This window comes from Oreochromis aureus, linkage group 18 (assembly GCF_013358895.1).
Source record: "Oreochromis aureus strain Israel breed Guangdong linkage group 18, ZZ_aureus, whole genome shotgun sequence".
NCBI lineage: Eukaryota > Metazoa > Chordata > Actinopteri > Cichliformes > Cichlidae > Oreochromis > Oreochromis aureus.
The window spans coordinates 11,619,493-11,640,535 of record NC_052959.1 but is presented as its reverse complement, the minus strand read 5'-3'; the positions used below and the strand labels follow the sequence as shown (position 1 = coordinate 11,640,535).

The following is a 21,043-nucleotide window of genomic DNA, read 5'->3' as shown; positions in this document are numbered from 1 at the left end:
AGTAGTAATGAGTACCTTGCTGAAGCGGTGGGCTACAGAGGAGAACTGTCGTAGCTCCAGAGATGATTCATCATCATTGGTTTCATCGTCATCTGAGCCCAGATGACAGTAGCGCTCTGATCGGGCTGGAGGGAAACATGGTGGCATGCAATAAATGATCACAAACTGGGAGCAGTTTCCTATCCAAATTAAAAGTACCACCATGCAGCATTGCTACAAATTTAGCTCATAAAAGCATCCATTTTCTGAGAGCTCATTTCCAAATGAGCGTCTCCTCACAGGTTTTTAACAATGCAGTGCGTCTACTTCATAAAAGGCTCACAGTCAGTAAATCCACATACTGTCAAAGTAGCTGGTGTCCTCCTCGCTCTCTAGTTGCGGGATGAATTCAGCTTTCTGCCTCAGGAGACCGTTCCAGTCCAGGCCAAGGAAGAAATTGTGCATCTTTACCTCAGTGGCCCCACCTGGAGAAAGAAGTTATAAAACTCAAATATGGGCATCGAGGTCCCCAGACTTGAGTCTGAGCTTGTCTGATCCCCAGCCAGACTCTTTGTTGCACTGAGGCGCCTTGAGGCATCTGTTGTCATGATTTGGTGCTATATAAATAAAACTGAACTGAATTTCATTTCATTCTCCTGGTCTCTGGGTTTAAGCTTATTGTAAAACTATTTTGCTGCTATTTTCCATTAATTCAAGTTAATTAATACGAAAATTTAAAAACAAGCATTTAGTGCTGTAGTGGTGTGCAACATGGGATGCAATAAGACATTAAATGTCAAGAGTAAAAATGAGTTGTCAAATAACTGAAGTGTAGCGGACTGCTTCAAAGTTTAGCTGCAGTTACAGCAAAGGCCTGATCTGTGCTTTAACTAGCTTCCTGGTACAACCAAAAGCATCTGGTCAGGTGACCTTAATGATCTTTTGAAAGTGTGCATAATTAAAAGGCCTGAAAAGTAAAGAGGTGCTAACCCATACAGCGACCTAAACACAAACAAAGTGTAAAGTGTAAAGAAGTCAAAACAGAGGAAATATGTCTAAGTCTAAAATATTCAAGTCAGAAAGCTCCGGAGAGCTTATTGATTACTGTGAACTCGTCGACCTCTCTGTCTCTATGGGAAGTCTATGGGAAACAATTTTATCAAGTCTGGTTAATGTAAAACTCTATTAATGAATAATCTGTCAAATAAACACATAGAAGACCTCAAATCAGTCCTTACTCCTGTGCCAACTTTATGTAAATTCTTAACATTAAATTCCTCCACATGAGGCTTTGTGCAGACTATGACCTCCTCGTAAGACACCCGGTGACACATCTGTCACAAAAAGCATGTTTGCGCCTTTTCCTGGCCACCTCAGAGTCACACCATGGTGCGTCCCGAGCCCCAGAGAAGGTTTTTCATCCATCAGCAATCATGCTGTCACCAACCTGTTCCCAGGCGCTCCAGAGGGTTCTGCCTCAAAAGTCTGGTGATAAGGTCCTGAGCATCAGCTGGCAGGGCATCCTCTCCATCCGGCCAGATAATATCATCTGAACACAGGAGTGAATGCAACGAAGGGGATTAAATGTATCTACAAAGCTCAGGGGACTGATGTGCCAAAATACGGAGATCTATTGCAGAATTTCGAGAGGAAGACAAATGGATTGGATTTATGTGTATAAAAATAAATAACTATGAGTTCAATTTAAAGATTTCCTACCATTAACCACTTGACCAAAGAGCTGCTCTGGTGTGTCTCCAAAGAAAGGCACACAGCCCACTAGGAACTCATAAAGGATGATCCCCATGGCCCACCAGTCCACAGGCTTCCCATAGCCCTGCCTCAGGATCACCTCTGGAGCGATATATTCTGGAGTACCACACACCTGTAGACAGGTTAAAAAAAAAGAAAGAAAAAGAGTTAAAGAGGAAAGGTGGATTTTAGATAAGCTCAAAATCAGAAGGCATGAAAAAAAAGACAAGCGAGAAGAGACAAACCTGTTTGTCAATGAATTCTCTAGTATCCTTTTCAATGTGTCCTTCATACAAGTTGGTTGTCATGTTCATAAGGCCAATCTTTGAAAGTCCAAAGTCTGTCAGTTTAATATGTCCCATGGAGGTGATCAGCAAACTACAAAGGAAGGAAGCACAGAAATGTTTCATGTTACATCAAATGCTCGTCCTCAAAGCACTGGAATTTCATCTTTAGAGAAAAAAAATATATCAAAGACTCAAAGTGTAAGAATATTCTGCTCTATCTTCAGAAAGATTCCATCTCCCTACAGATCACTGCAAGTTTAAAAATGATGAAAGCTTTTAAGTTATTTAGTGCTGCCTGAAGGCGTTCATAAGAAATATGGTGGGAAAAAAAAGAAATGAGAATATTCTCCTTGTTCATCCGTTTGCCTGACTCACTTGTCAGGTTTGAGGTCTCTGTGTACAATGCCATAGTTGTGAAGGTACTCTAAAGCCAGGACAGTCTCAGCAAAATACATCCTGGCCATGTCCACAGGCAGAGGTCCACCGATATTCTTCAACAGATTGGCACAATCTCCACCTTAAAAAACACAAATGAGGCTGTCAGGTCAGATGATTTAGACTTAAAGGTGTACCTCGTATGGTAGATATATAAGAGCTTGGTGTGCATGTGTCTCTATGTGTCTACAGTCTGAGCCAACTGTACCTTCCACATATTCCATAACCATGCACAGGTGCCTCCGTGTCTCAAAAGAGCAGAACATGGAAACCACAAATGGGTTTTCAGCAAAGGTGAGGATGTCTCGCTCTACGAACACCTGTTGGATTTGATTTCTAAGGATCAGATTCTGCCTGTAGATCTTCTTCATAGCAAAACGCTGACGTGTCTCTTTGTGGCGCACCAGAAATACGGCCCTGTGTGAGAGACGAGAGGCAAAAGGAAGGGGAGAGGCAATGACAACACAAAGAGAGACAGAATAAATAATCAGCAATCAGAAATCATCAACGAAGAAAGCAGGGAGATAATTTAAAAAAATAAAAAATCAATTGTGGGAATCACATAGTGGTAAATATCAGTTCAGACTGGAAATGAAACTGCCCTGACTAATTCCAGCCTGAACACAAAAATACCACAAAAACACATCCACATTTTAGTTTCCGCTTTTATTTAGATCTCTGTGGTTCTCGGTGCGACTGACTCAGTCAAACGCAAACAAAAAAGTCTGTCTTACTCACCCATAGGCGCCGTTGCTAATGAGCTTTATAGTCTCAAAGTCGCTCTCCAGTGGTTTCCTACGAGGAGGGGTGCAGGCTGCACGGCTCTGAATCACGCAAATCCCAAAGAGAGAGAAAGAGAAAGGAGGGGAGGAAAAAAATTACAGCTGCTGCATTACTTTTGGAGGACTTTTTTTCGTATTAACGAGAGCTTCATTCACCACTTAAATAGCATTGAATCAAGAATAATCTGCATGCTCTGCCAAATGGCATTTAACATTTCTTTGGTGCATATGCCACAGCCTTCACGTCCGTCACCCACCACAGTTTATCCTGTCACAGACACAATTCAGCTCTGTTTTATCAACTGGAGCATCTTTTATGCATGCATGCAACCTAAAGTGCTAGAGAAAAGGGATTTAAAAAACAAAAAAACAACAACAAGAATGATGCAAAGAGTACGCCAAATCCACACAGTGAAAGGCTGAAGGCTGGGATTTTGGGAACCTGCTAATACATCCAGTGCTGTGGAAAGGTATTTACCCATTCCGAACTTCTTAGGTTTTTCACATATGCGTCACACCTTCAATGTTTCACATCAAACAAACTTTAATATTAAACAAAGACAACCCAAATTTTCTTAATTATGATTTCATTCATTCATTAAGAAGAAAAAAAACTATTTTAACTAAACTAAACTTGCCTGGCCCTGTATTTAAAAAAAGAAAAAGAAAAAGGCAACCCCAAACAAACAAACAAACAAAAAACCAAGCACTTGCTCCCTAACCTAATAACTGGTTGTGCCACCCCTGGCAGCAAGAACTGCAATCAAGTGTTTGCTATAAGTGGCAAAGACTCTTTCACATTGCTGTGGAGGAATTCTGGCCCACTCTTCTTTGCAGAATTGTTTTATTTCAGCCAGATTGGAGGGTTTGAGCATGAACCGTCCAATGAACGGCCTGTTAAAGGTCATACCAAAGTATCTCAATCTGATTGAAGCCCAAACTTTGACTAAGCCACTCCGGAGCTTTTATTAGGGTTCAAGCACTACAAGTGCAAAGGTGCTATTGTATCTGCTCTGTTTATTATTTTGTTTTGGTTTTATTGAGCCATTCAGAGGTGGACTTGCTGGGGTGTTTTGAATCATTGTGCTGGTACATAACCCAGGTGATCTTTAGTTCAGGCCATGAACTAATGGCCGGACATCCTCCTTCAGGATTTTCTGGTAGAATCTCTTTCTTATTGTTGAATCATAACCTCTGACCTTAACTGAGGCAACTGAGGCCTGCATGTCTTTAGATGATGTTTTAGTTTTTTTTTGTGATAAGTCCTCAATGCAGGTCACTCCTGGGAACAGTCACCATTGTTCCAAGTTTTCTCCATTGTGGATAATGGCTCACACTGTGGTTCACTTTGGCAAACTTTCCAAACTAGCAGATGTCAGTGACTTTTTTTTCCCCTCGGCTGTTTCTTTAAATCGTGACATGATGTGTTGCTTCTTGAGATCTTTCAGCCTGTCTCATTTTGGTGGACAGCTTCTATTTAAGTGATTTTTTGTTTCAGCAGGTCTGGCCGTAACCAGGCCTGAGTGTAGCTTGTGAAATGAAATTCAGTTTTTCAAAAAATGTGGTTAATCAGTTAATTTGTTATTTAAGGGGGGCAATTACTTTTTCACACAGGGATAGGTAGGTTTAGAAGTGTTCAGTAATAAAATTTGTTTGATGATCATTTATGGTAAATTGAGCCATTTATGTGTGACAGATATGGAAAAAAAACCCTAAGAAATCAACACCGTATCAACAAAGGTTGCCTGAGAGTCGAACTGTTAGCATGCCACTCAGTGACTTAAAAACTAGTAAGAGAATCTTAAAGCAAATAAATCTGTTCTAAAGGATGCGGAATATTTTTAAAATAGGTGAGACATGAGCGCCATCTGTTCTTCCTGGGTCACTTTAGAGTTCACTGTATGTATTTGATAACCGTTTAATGTAAGCTTATACCTGTGCAGATGTTGCCTCTCCAGTGTCATCAGACTCTCTGCTCGCTGATCTGTGAATCGGGCTAGTATGCTCCAAATGAACCATCTCTGTAACGGCAGCAGACAAAACAGATCCAACTTCATTAAATGCCAGTGAGAATCAAGTTAAATCACAAAACTGTCACTGTATATTACGAGATTAGTTCACAATGATTCATTTAAGCTAACCGCATAAAGGTTTTCCAATTTATCTGAAGTAAGCAAGAATGAGGTAGAAAGTATTAATAAAAAAAAAAAAAAAAAAAAAAATTAAATCTGCACCTTCCAGGGGGTCTCTGGTAAGACCCAGCTGGCTGATTATGTATCTGGGAATATCAGTTTTGATGCCTTGTCCTACTTTGGCTTGACCCTCTGCAGCCTCCAAACGTTGGTAAAACGCCTCTGGATCAAACTCCTGGATTAAATAAAAATAAAAATAAAGGAAAGACATAGTTTAGGTTTCACTCAAATATACATTACTTTGTTGACCTAATGTGTAGAAAAGCTTCAACTATTACATCGGGAAAAGAAGAATCAAACATTGCAATACAATAAAAAATGCTGAAAAATGACAGAAAAATGTTTCTGCTCCAATCTGGGCTTTTTTTTTTTCTGGCCTGTAAAGCTGGAGCATCACTGGCACCTTATTAACAACAGACCCTGGCTAGCAAGGTGAACTTGGTGTTGGCTTAGTAAATGGTAAGCTGGGTTATTATTACTGCACAAACTAATCGCTACTACAAGATGTCATCATCAAGTATGAGTCAACTTTTACACATGCATCTAAGCTGATGGACATAGTGTTATTACGTCACTCGTGAACCTGTGATTATTACTGCGTCTGTCATTGAGTCTTACCAGACACTCCAACAGCCTGGCAGGCCTGGAGATGATGATGAGAATCTTCTTGACCAATTTGGTGATGATGGTCACCTCCTCACTCTCTGAGCGCTCATACGCCTGAACAGGACAAATAGTGATGGATTATTATAGTGACCTAATCCATTTGACACAAGCCATGAGCCACCACAACTCATCCAAAGGAGCTGTCTGCACTTGTCGGCTGATATTTTTAGCATCCATTTCATCCCCTTACATTGTCTGGTGGTGATTCAAAGGCTCAAGGGCTGGTATTTCAACATGTTGCATCAATACTCACTGCATGCTCTGCCAGGCTTATAAATAATGGAAAAACATTTGACTTTTTAACACTCATTCTCGCTTATCTAAGTCCAACAGCGCCTTGCCTTGATCAAACAGCAGGTTCAGAAAGTGTATGATAGAGGTGGTGAAACAGTCAGAGGTGCGATTAGTCAGCAGTCAGTTTAAAACAAACTCTTGCCCTGCTAAACATAGAAAAATCCATTTTAAAAGATTGTAAACACCTTTATGAAAAAGCAACACTAGCAAGCAACTCAACATATGCATTTTAGCATGTGGAGGAGGGTCAAAACAATTTCTGTGGCCACAAAGAATATACTAATTAAAGAAGTATTATATGAGAAAATAACAATTTACACCACTGTTTTGCTGTGGAATACACAATCATTACACAACTGAACACTTGACCACTGCACACCCCTATGTAATAACACAAAATGACAGAACATTACTGACTGATGGAGTGGAATCGGCAGAATAAGAACAAAGGAAATGGGCATTTTCATTTCAATGTTCAGTGTCCTCCGTGCTGCTACAGTACAGCATGCAATGTCCCAGAGGGCAATCTGAGCTACCAACAACAACACCAGCTAGAAACATCTTAGAAAGAACCAACACTCCCTGACTGTTTAGAAAAAGAAAAGAAGAGGGAAAAAAATTCTCTGTATGAAAAAGATGAAAAATCATTTACTAAAGATGAGAGACACCCACCTCATGCAACAGCTTCTCCAATTTCTCCTGCAGCTCCATGAAGTACCTGGAGGTCACCAGGCCATTCTGGGACTTGTCCAGACAGTCTCTGGCGAGCTCCACCAGCTGGTGCTGAATGAATCCAAGCACACCATCAGCCAGGGGCAGAGCGGTGTCCAGGGAACACTCTGCAATGATGTCGAGCAGCCGACCCTCCATCTGGGCCGTCGCCTGGGAAACAAAAATGAAAGCCTTCGTTTAAACCAGTACTGCATTCATTTCTAACCCATTTAGTGAGCAGCTGAAGATTTTAACTTTGATTATGAAACTTTCATACAGAAAGGGAGCTACCTTAGGAAAACGTTCTTTGTAGACGTGATTCATCATGACAATCTCATTGTCAAACACCCCACAGGTCCGTCCAGGGCTTCACAGGAAGCAGACAAAGGAGAAAAAAACAAACAAACAAACAAAAAAAAACAACAGATAAAAATATTACAAATGTCACTATTTTTTTGCACAAATGCCATTAACAAATAATGGAGACCAAACTAAAATAAAATGAAAAACAACAGAATTAAGTGACAAACTGAACAGATGAGAAGCATTAGATTAAAAATCAACATTTATAGCTTTACTGAACAGCCATACACACAACAAGCTATAACATTTTATGAGTACATTAATAATGAAAGTGTTTCCTAACATTCTAGGTCATACAAACAGCGTGTTTGACACAATTCAGATCAGGTTCTCATGTGCACCATCCACGGCCACACGTGTCGCACCCAGAGGGTTTCGGTTACACGTGGGGGTCTTTTTAAACCCTCCTTACACTTTCCAAATCAATATACTGTCAGCACAAATGTTAAAAATAACAGTCCTGGGTGCTCCCTTACACTACGTTGCATACTAAAAATGACAATAATGTCAATATGCGACATGAACTCGTTCTGGGTAACCACAACAGTTGCACACGCGGTATGAATTTATTTCAGGGTAATGGCAACTGCTCAGACCACTCGGAACTACTTTGGGGCGGCAAGAAATCCTTTTACACAACTTGTAGAGCGAATTTAGAACAACTATGACACCTGTATATCAGCTGCTGTTGATTTAGATGCCTCATTAACAACTATGCAAAGGTCAGGTGAAACCCAAGGGGGAGTTTTCTCCTCGGTGTAATTGCTAGAGAGTTACCCAGATGTATTTATAGAGTATTAGTGCACACATGCAGTGCGAATTACTGCATGTGGCACAGGCATGGACACGTCACCAAAAAAGCAACCACATCAACATGCTGCCAAAATCCTCCCCAGCCTGTCATAAAAACTCTACAGCAACCTCAAAACAGCCTGCCATTGCAGCTATTCAGAGGGATGGGTCCAGCAATGCCAAATGATGAGGAAATGTTTTATTCTAATCCAGGGGATCACGCATAAATGGCACAGAGGGTTTTTCCAGAGCCACATTAAATAATTAACCCACCATATTCTTTCCAGACAGTATTTAATTTATCTTTTTATAATCATGTGCAAAATATCTCCTGAAAAACCATTAAGCCTACTTTTGTTAGACTGGGGTGGAGTGGCAGCCTTACCAAACAGGGCAGTGCTCATTCACATACATGTTTACAGTGTTGTAAAAAGAGCAACTACAACTACTTAAGGTGCAAACTAAACCTTAGCACAGTCTTCCCACATTCGCTGTACTACTGTTTAAATATGGCACATATGATCACACCAGTGAAGAGGAACCTCGATGAAACTACAATTTAGCAGCACAAGACCACAACAAGTGGCACTCTTTTCAACTAAGATCAGGAAACTAAAGCTACAATTCAAATAAGCTCAACATCAGCAGATGAAAAATGATGCTGATCTGATGAGTTTCGATTTCTGGTGCGAACATGATAAAGAGTTCGCTGTATTCAAATGGCCTCTATAATCACCAGATCTCAACCCAATGGAGCTCCTTCGCGATGAGGTGGAATATGAGATTTGTATCATGGATGCACAGCTGACAATTTTGCAGCAACCGAGTGATGCCGTCGTGTCAATATGGACCAAATTCTCTGAGCAGTTTCCAGCACCTTGTTGACTCTAAACGATGAAACGTTTAAGGGAGTTGTGAAGTCAAAAGAGGGTCCAATGAAGTACTATTAAGGTGTATCTAATGAATTGAAAAGTAAGGGTATATAGAATGTACAGTTAGTATAACAAGCCTTTAATAGCGCAACAGTTTTATCTTTGTGCTTAAATGGTGTGTGTGGTGAGCTGCTGTATACAACTGCTACTGCAGCACATAATTAAATCTGTACGAGACTGAAGCCAGTCAGGGGGGATTTCGGTTCCACCCTTTCAAAACAAACGGCCCAGTGAAGTATGACAGAAATGTTTGTGTAACAGAGACAGTCTATATGCTGCATCAGCATATAGTATAGGAAAGCTACCTGAGACTGCGTGAGCGGACCCTGACAGGGGGCGTGGGGTGGGCTCCTTCTTCATCTGCCACACTTTCTGGGCTTGGAAAATGTTTGAAGAGGAAGTGAAGATCCTCTTGCGTGGGCTGAAAGGGCAACTGGTGCAACAACTCCTGGGAAGAAGAGGACTGGGAAGGAAAAGTGGAGAAGGGGGGGGAAAAAAACAAAACAGGGAAGTAGGGTCAATGGTTAAGTTACAGTTATTGATTCTTTTTTAAATTAAAGAAATAAAAACCAAAACAAGCAATCAACCACTGCCACTATCACGCTTATCTATTTTTATTTAAATATTCATACGTAGGTGGGGCTGTGCTTTGATTATATAACATCCTGTGTTAAAAGGCTTCCTCTGCTAAGAGTCACACGTCTGCTCTCTCAGACTCACTCTTTATCCTGTTAATACCCAAAGTCTTAAAGACTTTCATGTTCCACTGCAGATCTGAATTAGATGCACCACCTTATATGGACATGCCGAGTTGATTTGTGATGCAAAAAACATCATGAATCCCTTCCTACATGAAAAGAAAGACTCAGTGAACTTTACAGATAGCCCAAAGCATTTTTCAGTAGGATTTTGCCCTTTTCACGCAGCACACATGGAGACAGGCAGCATCTACTGCCATGGCGTCCACGCATGTGTGAATGTTTTGCTTTGTTTTTTTTCCTCTTCAAGTCAGGATGTGTGACACACTGCCTGGAATTTATGAGAACTCCCATTTGGCTAGGATCTTGTGTATCCCAGGAAGAGCAGAGAGAAGAGTGGCTCATTGGCCAGAGGAAAAACAGAAGAGCCAACAAGAAAGAAAAGCAGAGCAAGACAGTGAGAGACACTTAAAAAAAAAAGAAAGAAAGAAAGAAAAGAAAGCAACAGAGCAAGGACGTGACAGAGCAGTGATAGGAAGGTGGGGGTGGGGTGGAGGGGCTACGCTGAGCAGGAAACTAGAGACTTGTCAGAATCGACTAAGAGCTGCATAAAGACCTCACTGACAGCAGGCCTGAAAGAGGCATTGTACAGGGAGGGCTGACTTCACCGTCTCAAAGCCATGTGGTTGGCCATACAGAATTTCAGCAGAGACGCAGGAGCTGGGTATTGTTTTCCTTTTGAGCCAACTGCAGATTCGGTGATGGCTTTCGAGATAAAATCCTAATAATCACCATAGAAAACATCAGCAAACAGCTGACAGGTATAGCTGGGCAGCACAAAGTGTGCTTGCGGTATTCCTGAAAGGAAAAGCTGAGTAGGGAAATGATGTGGTACAGCCACTGCTCGTTTGTGATGTCACCGAGGAAAAAGAAACGGCAAATTTCAACAGGACCGGTATTATTGTAATGATAAGCTTTATTATTCCCGTACTTTCCCCTCAGTCAAAAGAGGACAAGCTGAGATCAATTCAGTTTGTCTCGGTGTGACGTCATTCATTTAATGATGGACACATGGTAAATAATTCACACAACCTCCTGTGTTTTGGTTTCCCCTTTCCCCAAGTTTTTTTTGTTGTTGTTGTTGAATAGGAGGTAGAGAAATATACCATTATGAGAAAACTTTTGTCTTTTCTCTTAAAAAAAAAAAAGAAGTTTACTTTTTACCACATTTAATACTGTTTCAATAATTCCAGGAAAACTTTGGGAAAAAGACATCTGAGGATTCATTCTCATTTCCTCTCCAAGGTGGAAAATATTACACATGGTCGATGATGGAGGGATTCATCATCCTTGGACGTATCCTGTTATGGCTGCCTGAGTCATTAAAAAGGATACCAGCATCCATCTCCAGTCAGCTGCTTTATAAACCAACCGGTGCCCGAAGCTGTAAGTGTGGAGTTTTCCAACCACTTTACTGTATCAGTGAAACTAATTATAATCAAAAATGTCACATAAATTTGTAGCGATAATAACTTTAAAGCGGCAATAATGCTCTGCAGATGTAACGAAAACAATCATCCAAACCCCCCGTAGACTTAAAAGCTAGTTGTAAGAAGTTGGCAGTCTGCTTCCTTGCCAAGGAGATCGCAGTTAGTCTGGATTTATGTCGACTGCAACTCAATCCGAGAAAGACAAGCTCTCACAAAGGAAATGGCAAAAAAACAAAACAACCAAAGACTACAACCACAAAACTTTTCTCTACTGCTGTTTATGCCGAGTGAAAGTTTAAAGTGAAGTTCAAGTTCTAAACTGTGAGTCAGTAAGATTTTTTTTCTTTAAATGCTAAAACACAGCAAACATTCCTTTTCTATGAACAAGATACACTGAAGTCACTCTGACGAGCTATGTAATAGTGACGCTACTTCTAAAATATCTCACAACCACTGTGGCAGTTTTGTTCATTATTCCTTCCTTATACTGTATGTGCAAAACTAGCCAATAAATAACAAGCCAATTCTATTAATATTCATATTTTTGGCTAATTACTGCTTTAAAGTGGTGTTCACGAGAGACTAGCACTGATTTTGTGACCAGTAACCACAATATATAAATTTTTAAAAAAGGTAAAAAATTACAGGTAGCAGTGGTAAGATTGGTTCAGTGGAACAGCACTTTTTGCTTTTCACGTGAAAGATCCGTGAAAAATTCCCCTTGTGGTTGCCTCAGGATAAAAACTCCAATCAAACATGCGAGATACCCGCTGTGTGGCGACGCCTTCCTAATAAGGGAGAAGACAAAAGTAGGACAGTTAGCAGACTGTCCCACAGACTTAAACTACTCAACTCTGAAACAAACTGTTGAAGTGCCATTCAGTGGGAGCGAGGACACTGACGTAAAAGGGGAGGACGTTATCTACATAACCAAAGCCTGCAGTGTCCAGCGACCAGCTGTCAGCTACAGAGTGATGAGCAAATCTTTACAGACCTAGCCAAACGTTTTGGCAGTTGCACCAATTTTATTATTCATACACTTTTTTTAATTAATTTAAATTAATAAATGTATTATATAACTTTAAAAAGGGTTGTGTGCACAGAGTCTATATTTACAGTGTTGACCATTCTTTTTCATAACTTCTACAATTTTCGGTGGAGTTCTAGAAATCTTCTTCTAGGCCAAAATCCTCATCGATGGCAAACCGTTCCTGCTTCAGTGCACGAAGATGAGCACAGTTTGTTTGTCTATCTGCTTTTTAAAGACCAGAGATTTTTAATTGGATTCTGATTCCCACACTTGGGATATCACTTTTGACCTTGTGACATGGCGCTTCATTATGCTGAACGATGCACATACTGTCACCAAATTGCTCCAGGACTGCTGGAAGGTCTTTTGACATTTTTAGTATGGTCAATTCTTGTACTTATGATTGTTCATCACTATATCAAAGAAATAGCTACAAAATAATGCAAATAAAACCCAAAGCTGCAAAAGTGTCTGAGACGCATAATTTATACCACTGCAAAACATTTTAACTATGACTTTATGTGCTACACTGCATCAAAATCATAAAATATGGTCAAGATGTGGAGCATTTTAGGAAAGGGCCTTTTTTGCTCTCTATATGGGTCTACTGCAGGGGTCTCAAACATAAGACCGGGGGGCTAGAAGTGGACTAGCAAAAACTCCAATCCCATCCACAGGATGGCTTTGGAAAATGTGAAGGATGGCATAAATTTTAAAACTTTATTTTCACAAATTTTACAGCTTTAGCTGACAATAAAGACCTACCCTGTGTCATACCACACCAAAGTAATTAAGTAACAGACAAACAATTAAATGTCAGATATTTTACTGTTTTGTTTGTTTTTCCACTATTTACTACAGAGATTTCTTTCATTTTAAACAATGGGTCCACGTTTTTTGTGAATTTATAAAATCTTTGTTTTTATAATCACAGGATAGCCTGGACAGTTTTTTTCCCCCTGTAATTTTAGACTATATGTAAAATCACTATTTGTTTCTTACAATTTAAGGCCAAAGAGTCATCCCACCACATTTATTTCATGTACTACAAGAGCATTTCGTTATCATGTAGAAAAAGAGAAATACAGTTGAAATTGCCCCCTTTTTTATTTTCTGAGATTAAATGTGTAGGTTAACTTCTTTATATTAACAGAATGGGGAGTTTCACTGGTCCAGCCAGCTTTAGATGTGTATGTAGGTCATGATGTAAAATGAGTTTGACATCCCTGGTCTACTGTAAAATCAACAATCATTTATAGGCAGATTTATGACACTGCGTAACCTGATGGGCTTTACAGCTCAGTCAGCATCGGAAGTTTGCAAGACACCACAGTCCTGTAAAGTGGAGAACTAAATGCCCCCAAGGTAGTGGTTTAGAGAGAGGTTGAATGTGTAATGATGGAAAGAGGTGACAGACAGTAAGAGATACTTCTCCGCTTACAGATACTGATGAACTCGGTGCGTTTGTGCAGTATCCAGAGGAGGGAACAGATGCCACCGACCACCTTCGCCCATCCGCCCTGCTAAAAAACACACACACAAACAAGCACACACAAATAACAAGCTGCTCAGTGAAGGCTCATATGAAAACCTTTACATCCTGTTGACTCATTCCAATCTTCAAAGCCTAAAAAGGCCAACAGACAACATTTGATGTTTGAGTCTTAGCAAGAAGAAGAAACAGCAATTAGTTATTTTCTTACCTTTCAGTCCGGGCCAGTTGACTACACAGATGCAAAAAAAGGGAATGGAGGCGAGAGATGCAGAGAGAAAGAAGGGGCGAATGGAGGCATGAAGTGAGAGAGAAAATAAACACTGTTTAATGACAGTGACAGATTAAGTCTGCCTGTCAAAGTCACAGTCCTGTTAGTCTGACAGAACTCCCCGCCAGTGGTTGTTTGCTGTTTCTGAACACCTGCCAAGCTGCTATCATACTGCAGCATTGAGACCTACAGACAGTTTCTCACTATGCACACAGACACACAATGCACTCATTAACACTGCAGAAACCCTGAACCTTTCTCTACCAAATAAATAAATAAATCTCCACTGTCCCAATAGTTTTCCATCCTATACACTCTGAGGAAGTGGCCCAGTTTCCTTCAAGGAGTCTATCTGTGGCAACAAAAGATGGTCGAATGCAGTTTCTCTGAGAAACCAGCTCTTGGGGACATGTAGCTAAATTAGAGGTGACAGCGAAAACAAAGGGATCTGAGGGTTAGCGAGCAGTGTTACATGTATAGTTTCTCATCTAGTCCCTATCTGATATGTGGCAAAACATGTTGTATCATGTTGCTATAAGAAGCCACTAATAAAGGCAAAGGTTTCAAATCAATACTGGAATCAATGGCTTAGTTGTGAAAGGAACAAAATAAATAAATCAGAGTGGACCAGAGCGCTGGTCGTCCTTACTCTTCAAGGCTACTCCATGTTCACATGAAAAAATAACTGCACCAAAAGCAGAGCTACACAGCTTTTGTGAATAACAAATAAACCCAGTGGAGCTGTCAAAAGTGCAGTCACAGCATCTGTCTACACTCTGGCAGCTTAAAAATGTCAATAAATTTAGATGAGCTGCACAAGGCAGTCCTCTAAGAAGACTTCCCCTCTGCGTCCCTGAGCTCTATGGTGCAATATGGCATACTGCACTGCAGCTTAACTCGTGACATCTGAGACACTCGGTCATCACATACATTTAAACTACAGTGTTCTTGAAAATCCTACATTCAAGTATACATGTTGCTGTTCCTTACTAAAGTCTTCTTAGAGACAGGCTACCACACTATTTTCCGCTGTTGACTGAGGAAGCCGGTTGCAGCTAATGTTCCTCTAAATCCCAGCGAGTCTATAAACGGCAGGCGTGATGAGAAGGCAAGCTCTGCAGTTTTCCTCCATAATCACAGCAGCCCTGAGTAATGAGTGCGCGCACCAAATCGCCTTCCTAATTGGGTTGACAAATGCCAAGACCCACGTCCAGTAAGTGAGTGACCCTTGGGGCTTTCAGCTGGTCAGACATGGTTCTCCACTGCCTCGATTTGAGGGGCAAAGGGAACAAGCCAGGGCATGTTCATTTTGTGTGCACACAGTTTCCACCAAACCAAAGATCCCTTGGTTATTTTTTCTGATTTCATTTTTAGTTGAAGTGGGCCAAGAATAAAAATAAACTTCCACTGACATGCATATCTTATTTTTGTATCTAATTTGCTGCCATTTCAGTCCATTATAGTACTTTTCATTGCAATGTCTGTTTTAGTCATTTTCCAGTTGACGTTTTTATGGGAAAGAAACTACTGCAATGATGTGTCTGAGCTTGAGTGGTTTAAACCAAGACTATATTAAAAAGCATTTCATTTAATTCTTACCTGCGGGCAAACTGGAAGTTGGCAGAAGAGCTAGCAGAGACATTTCTGGGGCTTTCTGAAGGACTGCTACCAGCTGAGGAAACAAAACAAAACAAAATTTTTGAAAATTGAGAGGAAGCTGAAGGAAACTAAGCATATTACTAAATGCAGAATAACTGGACTGGCTTCCTAATGTTTTACACCATCAGTGTGCAACAGTCAACTTTGCAGATGGTTTTCCTTCACAAGTTCAAAGTGAAACAATCAAATCTTTTAATGACAGTGATGCATATACACAAGTTATCTAGGGCCCTTCCTGTCCTGTCCTAATCAAAGAAGGATTGTGTCAACAGACAGCAGGGGGTATGTGGTACAATCACACCATATTGCATACTGCTAAAAAGGTCATTAAAGGACTTCCATTGTCCCGGAGGACAAATCACAAAAAAAGGGGGATACACGGAATGACACTTTTTAAGTGGAGAGATCAAATGATGAGGAAAGCTAGAGGGGGCTACATTAAAAATTATCACAAGGAAAAGCATTGTATGGCTTTTGCACTCTACTGTGGGCACATTATGAGAAAGAAGGAAAAAAACAAAACACTAGAGGTAAACTAGTGATTGCTTCACAACATACAGCATCAAAACAAACTTGAGACTGATGATCCTACATAAGACAGCCAATCCTGTGCTCTCCTCACCACTCCACCCTCTGTAACTTCTCTGCTTCACACGCAATCAGCGGTGGCTAAATGCAGGAATTCTGATGAGCCAATCCAATCAACCCCGCACTGAGGCGAGCAGACAAACGGGTAAAACCGAAACAAGTACCTGTGGCGAGTGGGAGAGGTGAAAGCGGTCGTGACAGCGTGGGCGATGGGGTCCCGACCGCCAAACTCCTTCTCTTGTTGTTACGGGAACTGTGAGTGGAAAGCGGCAAACAGAAGAGAGTGAACATCTGTTTTATGCAGTGTTGTAACAAACATGATCCAAGCACACTTTGTTTATCAATCTTATCTGTGGAAAAAAAAAAAAAAATCAAACTCGATCAGCCTCTGAATTTATATTTTTTGATGTGCTGACATTAGTAATGCCACTGTAATTATGTATATACATACAAACATACACATGCATGCATGACAACAAACATGTTTGCATGTAAATATATAAACAAAGCAACTTGAGTGCAACTTCTTCCTTATGCATTAGCGCTAACTACACATTACCTGCTCTAATTTTTAGAGGAATTAAACTTTTTTTTTCTTTTTCTTTTAGCCACTTCTAATCAGTAAATAATGTGAAGTCTGGATTGAGCAGTGTGGTACGATCCAATGACGTCTGAGAGTATTGTCATGTGAGATAAGGGATATATATTACTTATCAGTACCACTGGCACAGCCTGATTAGACAATAAGAACTTTGGAAAGCTGTTTTATCATGATGGAAATAAATAAAATGGTCCAAGTGACCCGATATAATTGAGCAGGCCATGACACACCGTCCACATGTTTGTACTTCGGTCTGTGTGAGCTGTGAAGTGTTGTTTCACTTCTGCTGGTACTTTTGAAGCTGGTCCGTGTTGTTTGTCCTGATTGGTTTTTTGGTTTCAATTTACAAACAGTGTTCCTGCTCATTGGGTTGGTTTTCTTCAAATTCGCATATATTTGTAGAGTTTAAAATGCTCTTTTGATGCAGCTTTTGGAGTAAAGCAAACAACCTAATGCCTTTTTGGCTTACCAGTCCAAGTATGACATTACTTTAGAGTACCAGTGTTATCTTGTCCATTTCCTGTACGTTTGTATTTGGTGCCTGCAGGTTTCTGCACGCAGGTGTTAACTCCATGTTTTCATTAAGATTATAGTTTTGGCTTCTTTTCAGTTTACTTTGGTTTTTTCCCCCCCGTTTGTGATCTCAATGCTTTCTGTTTCATATCGGTGAAGTAGATCCTGTCTCCCTTTCCTTCTGGCAGTGACCTAAAATAATTGAGGGGCTGAGACGACAACAGAGCCTGACGTTTCTGGGTCGGTGCAAAGGCAGATTCACAGACTATATGGCCCCTCAACCCAAAAAGACTCAAAGTGCCACAGCAACAGAGGGATGAGAGGGTCGACGTGTGCCAAGAGTTGGGCTTCAAATTGTCTACAGTACACCTCCAACCACAGAAACACTGTGAAGGTTCTCCATTTTGCTCCTGTTAAAAACAATAAATATAAGCAAAAACACTCCAGAACCTGTGCAGAAAAAAATATGAGAGCACCACTGTATCACACTGGCACACCACGTGAGCGCTTCATCAACAGCTAGCAGTCATAAGACGACTGATATTTGGGACTAACAATAATGGTTTGTAGGGATCTTGCAGGAAGACATGAAACATGATGAATGTAGGCCACTGAAACACAGGGCTGCGTGTTAACTATGTCTGCTGCATTTGTTAACTGAAGCCAATTTCATCAGCTCACACTGTGGTGGATCGGCCACATCACTGATTGATGCATGACCTCCCAGCTGTATGAAAGGATAGTTTGACATTCCACAGACAGCCTATGTTTTCAGTGTGCTAATGGCGGTCTTCTGAAGCTTCACTCAATAGCAGTACATTTACATGTTAAAATCCTGCAATATAAACTGCAGCTTTTGCGGTTTACACCACTGTAACAAAGGCAAATTGTGCCAGCAAACCAACAATTATGTGTTCAGATTATGACAAAGAGATGAGAGGTAGAGACGCCACAATTTAAGATCACTATGAACTCACTGACTGCCAAAGACATCTTGAGTGCATTACGGGCTAAGACACCTTAAGAGCTGATTGGATTTATCTGATTGATGAGAGCACGTTTACAACACTACTGTCCCACTAACCGCATCAGTGCACCGATCAGCAGTGGGCCCTGGTGTCGCTTTATGCGACAGCTGGCAGCAGACAATGCAGCCTGCCCGCACACATACACACAACAGTCTACAATGGCCACGTTTCTCTGTCGGAAACAAAAACTAGGGCGGATGGAACCGACACATACAGTGCCATGCTGAGGGGCTATCACAGACCCTCCGGAGGGATCAGATGTCTGAGCTGTGAAGCGGCTATATTAGCAGACAGTGTGGAGGTTGCCATTAAGCGCCTTGAATCAAATAGCTCGAAATTACGACGTTCAACAAATTGCTGTTTCTCAGAGACTGAACGGCACAGCCGATGACAAACACACAAACCCCAGACGTTTTGCAGCAGTTTGGTCGAGGCTAATTAACATTCCTCTCCATATTCAAGGAGATTTTTCTAGTTAAAAACAGGCTTTAGATGTTGTTACCTTTTCGATCTTTTCATCATGGCCCCGGTCACAAAACTAGTTTTGTAGCTCGGCAGCACGGTCCAGTAGTAGTTTTGATCAGACATGTTGGAGGTGACCGCTAAATCCGATCCGATATGAGAATTAGTATCCTGTCGTTAAAGAGGGGGCATCGCGGTAAACAGTCTCCCCTGTCGATTTGGTATTATAGTCGCCGTTAGGCTAGTACGTCGACTCCAAAGGCACAAACTCCTTTCTGCTTCTTCGATACAGACTGACCCCAGACCCCGGGCAGGGCAGCTCGGTGGTGCTAGCGACTGCGACGGCCATGGTCACGCTGCTCCTTTTCAATGTCACCAGTAAAATTTCCGAGACAGCCCGTCTCCCACGAGGTGCAACATTATCGACCGATAACTAGCTTCGACAAAACGTGAAGTGTTATTCTGGGGACAGAAACTTTCAACCACAGCAACGTCTCTGCTGCAACGCGCAGCCGCATCGCCGCGCGCCAGCAGGAGGAGGGACTTCTGATGCTTTCACGTCCTGTCGGAAATACTGTTTTAAAAACGCTATGACACAAATATTCCATCCGGTCCAAAAATCTAAGGAATTACGCGTTTTCAACGATAAATCTTTTATTTTATTTTATTTTTAATTTTTCTCTTTAATTTTTTTTAAGAGAAACAATAAATATAACATTTGACAACAAGTTATATCAAAATTAGAAAGACTATTTTCAGAGTGTCCGATAGTCGTGAAGGTAACATTTTTTCAATAGCGATTATTGGGACCCTCGCGACTTTTATTGATTTCAAAGCCTATATAAAACAATGGTTCGGAGAGTTTAAGTCTTTTTTCTTACGTTTTAAAATACAGGTATTACCTGTGATAAATATATTAAATTAACTTCTTTATACACACACACACAGAGACTGCCCCATGTCAGGACTTATATGGTGCTCATTTTTGTCCTGTATAAGGTTAATACAGCAATATATGCATATAGATGTATATTAGAAGACAGAAAAGCCTTAATGAAATCACCTGACTTGGCCAACAGATATCAGAGACAATGGGATACAAAGGATTTTATTTCAAAAACATCACTTTGTCTCAAAACACCATACTGGCAGTGGGACAAGTGTAGGTAAGCAGCACAAACACATCTAGCTCCTAAAGATCTTTGAAACTGTCAGCTGGGATGAATATATATTATTCAGTGATTCTGATATTTCCTTTCATTCCCAGCTATTGAAACTATCTTGGCTTCAGCTCTAGCCCATTCCAGGGAAAGTCCCTGGACAAGTTGGAGTCACATGTATTTATTTATTCATTTTTAACCAGAACGGCTTCTGTTTGGCAGCAAATTCACAGGTAACTTCCTTCATGCACTCCAATGTGTCACTGCTGCTCTACTCGTAATGTCTGAAATGAGCTGTAACGATGATGTAATAACCTATGAATTTTGTGCAGGTCAAACATTTGCCAAAAAATAAATAAACAGTCACAACTAAGCAGTTACCTGTTAGAACTTGCTCAGCTTGCTTGCTCAGTTCAGCTAATAATATACAATGATATAGGCACTAGGATGTTAAATCAATTAAAAACAGATTCAAAGCCTGGATTCTTTCAGTAAAAGAAGAAGTGGCTTAATTGATTCTCTCACACTGAGACCTACAATGTCTCCCACTCTCCTCCTCTGTTTCCCCCCTCCTAACATTTATATAAAACCAGTCTGGGCGGTGAGCCTGCTCTATCTTTCAGCCAAATTTCTTAGGTGCTTTAAGAAGTTCCTGCACTTCAGGATCTGAAGAAGTAAAAGTTTACCGTCAGGAAAAGCAGCATGCATGCACAATAAAGCCCACATGTGACAGACAACTGACTGGTCTGGTTTGGGGTACAAAAAAAGGTGCAAAAGGGGGACAAAGAGGGAAAGATGCACAGAATTGCCCAGATGACATACTTACAGATTTCCCCTGCGAGGAAGACTCAGTTCTTTCTATAAGA

At 40.8% G+C, this 21,043-nt stretch overlaps 1 protein-coding gene across 10 annotated transcripts in view; it reads right to left on the bottom strand.

Moving 5' to 3' along the window:
• The window catches only part of mast3a (microtubule associated serine/threonine kinase 3a), a 30,725-nt gene that overhangs the window by 8,134 nt on the left and 1,548 nt on the right, over positions 1–21,043 (bottom strand). For 2 of the 10 annotated variants that reach the window (XM_031732593.2, XM_039602282.1), the window contains exons 1-19: positions 19,058–19,534; positions 16,578–16,666; positions 15,766–15,838; positions 14,107–14,127; positions 13,845–13,926; positions 9,491–9,648; positions 7,390–7,465; positions 7,060–7,269; positions 6,046–6,147; positions 5,470–5,602; positions 5,171–5,256; positions 3,192–3,277; positions 2,662–2,870; positions 2,394–2,535; positions 1,977–2,109; positions 1,699–1,864; positions 1,427–1,528; positions 342–464; positions 16–125 (exon numbers count right to left, since the gene is read on the bottom strand). In XM_031732593.2, the coding sequence (XP_031588453.1) occupies positions 16–125; positions 342–464; positions 1,427–1,528; positions 1,699–1,864; positions 1,977–2,109; positions 2,394–2,535; positions 2,662–2,870; positions 3,192–3,277; positions 5,171–5,256; positions 5,470–5,602; positions 6,046–6,147; positions 7,060–7,269; positions 7,390–7,465; positions 9,491–9,648; positions 13,845–13,926; positions 14,107–14,127; positions 15,766–15,838; positions 16,578–16,666; positions 19,058–19,143 (2,187 nt within the window). In that variant the 5' untranslated portion in view covers positions 19,144–19,534. Of the gene's footprint in view, positions 1–15; positions 126–341; positions 465–1,426; positions 1,529–1,698; positions 1,865–1,976; positions 2,110–2,393; positions 2,536–2,661; positions 2,871–3,191; positions 3,278–5,170; positions 5,257–5,469; positions 5,603–6,045; positions 6,148–7,059; positions 7,270–7,389; positions 7,466–9,490; positions 9,649–13,844; positions 13,927–14,106; positions 14,128–15,765; positions 15,839–16,577; positions 16,667–19,057; positions 19,535–21,003; positions 21,036–21,043 lie in introns of those variants that run through there. The other 8 variants (XM_039602285.1, XM_039602284.1, XM_031732616.2 and 5 more) reach the window with 5 other exon arrangements.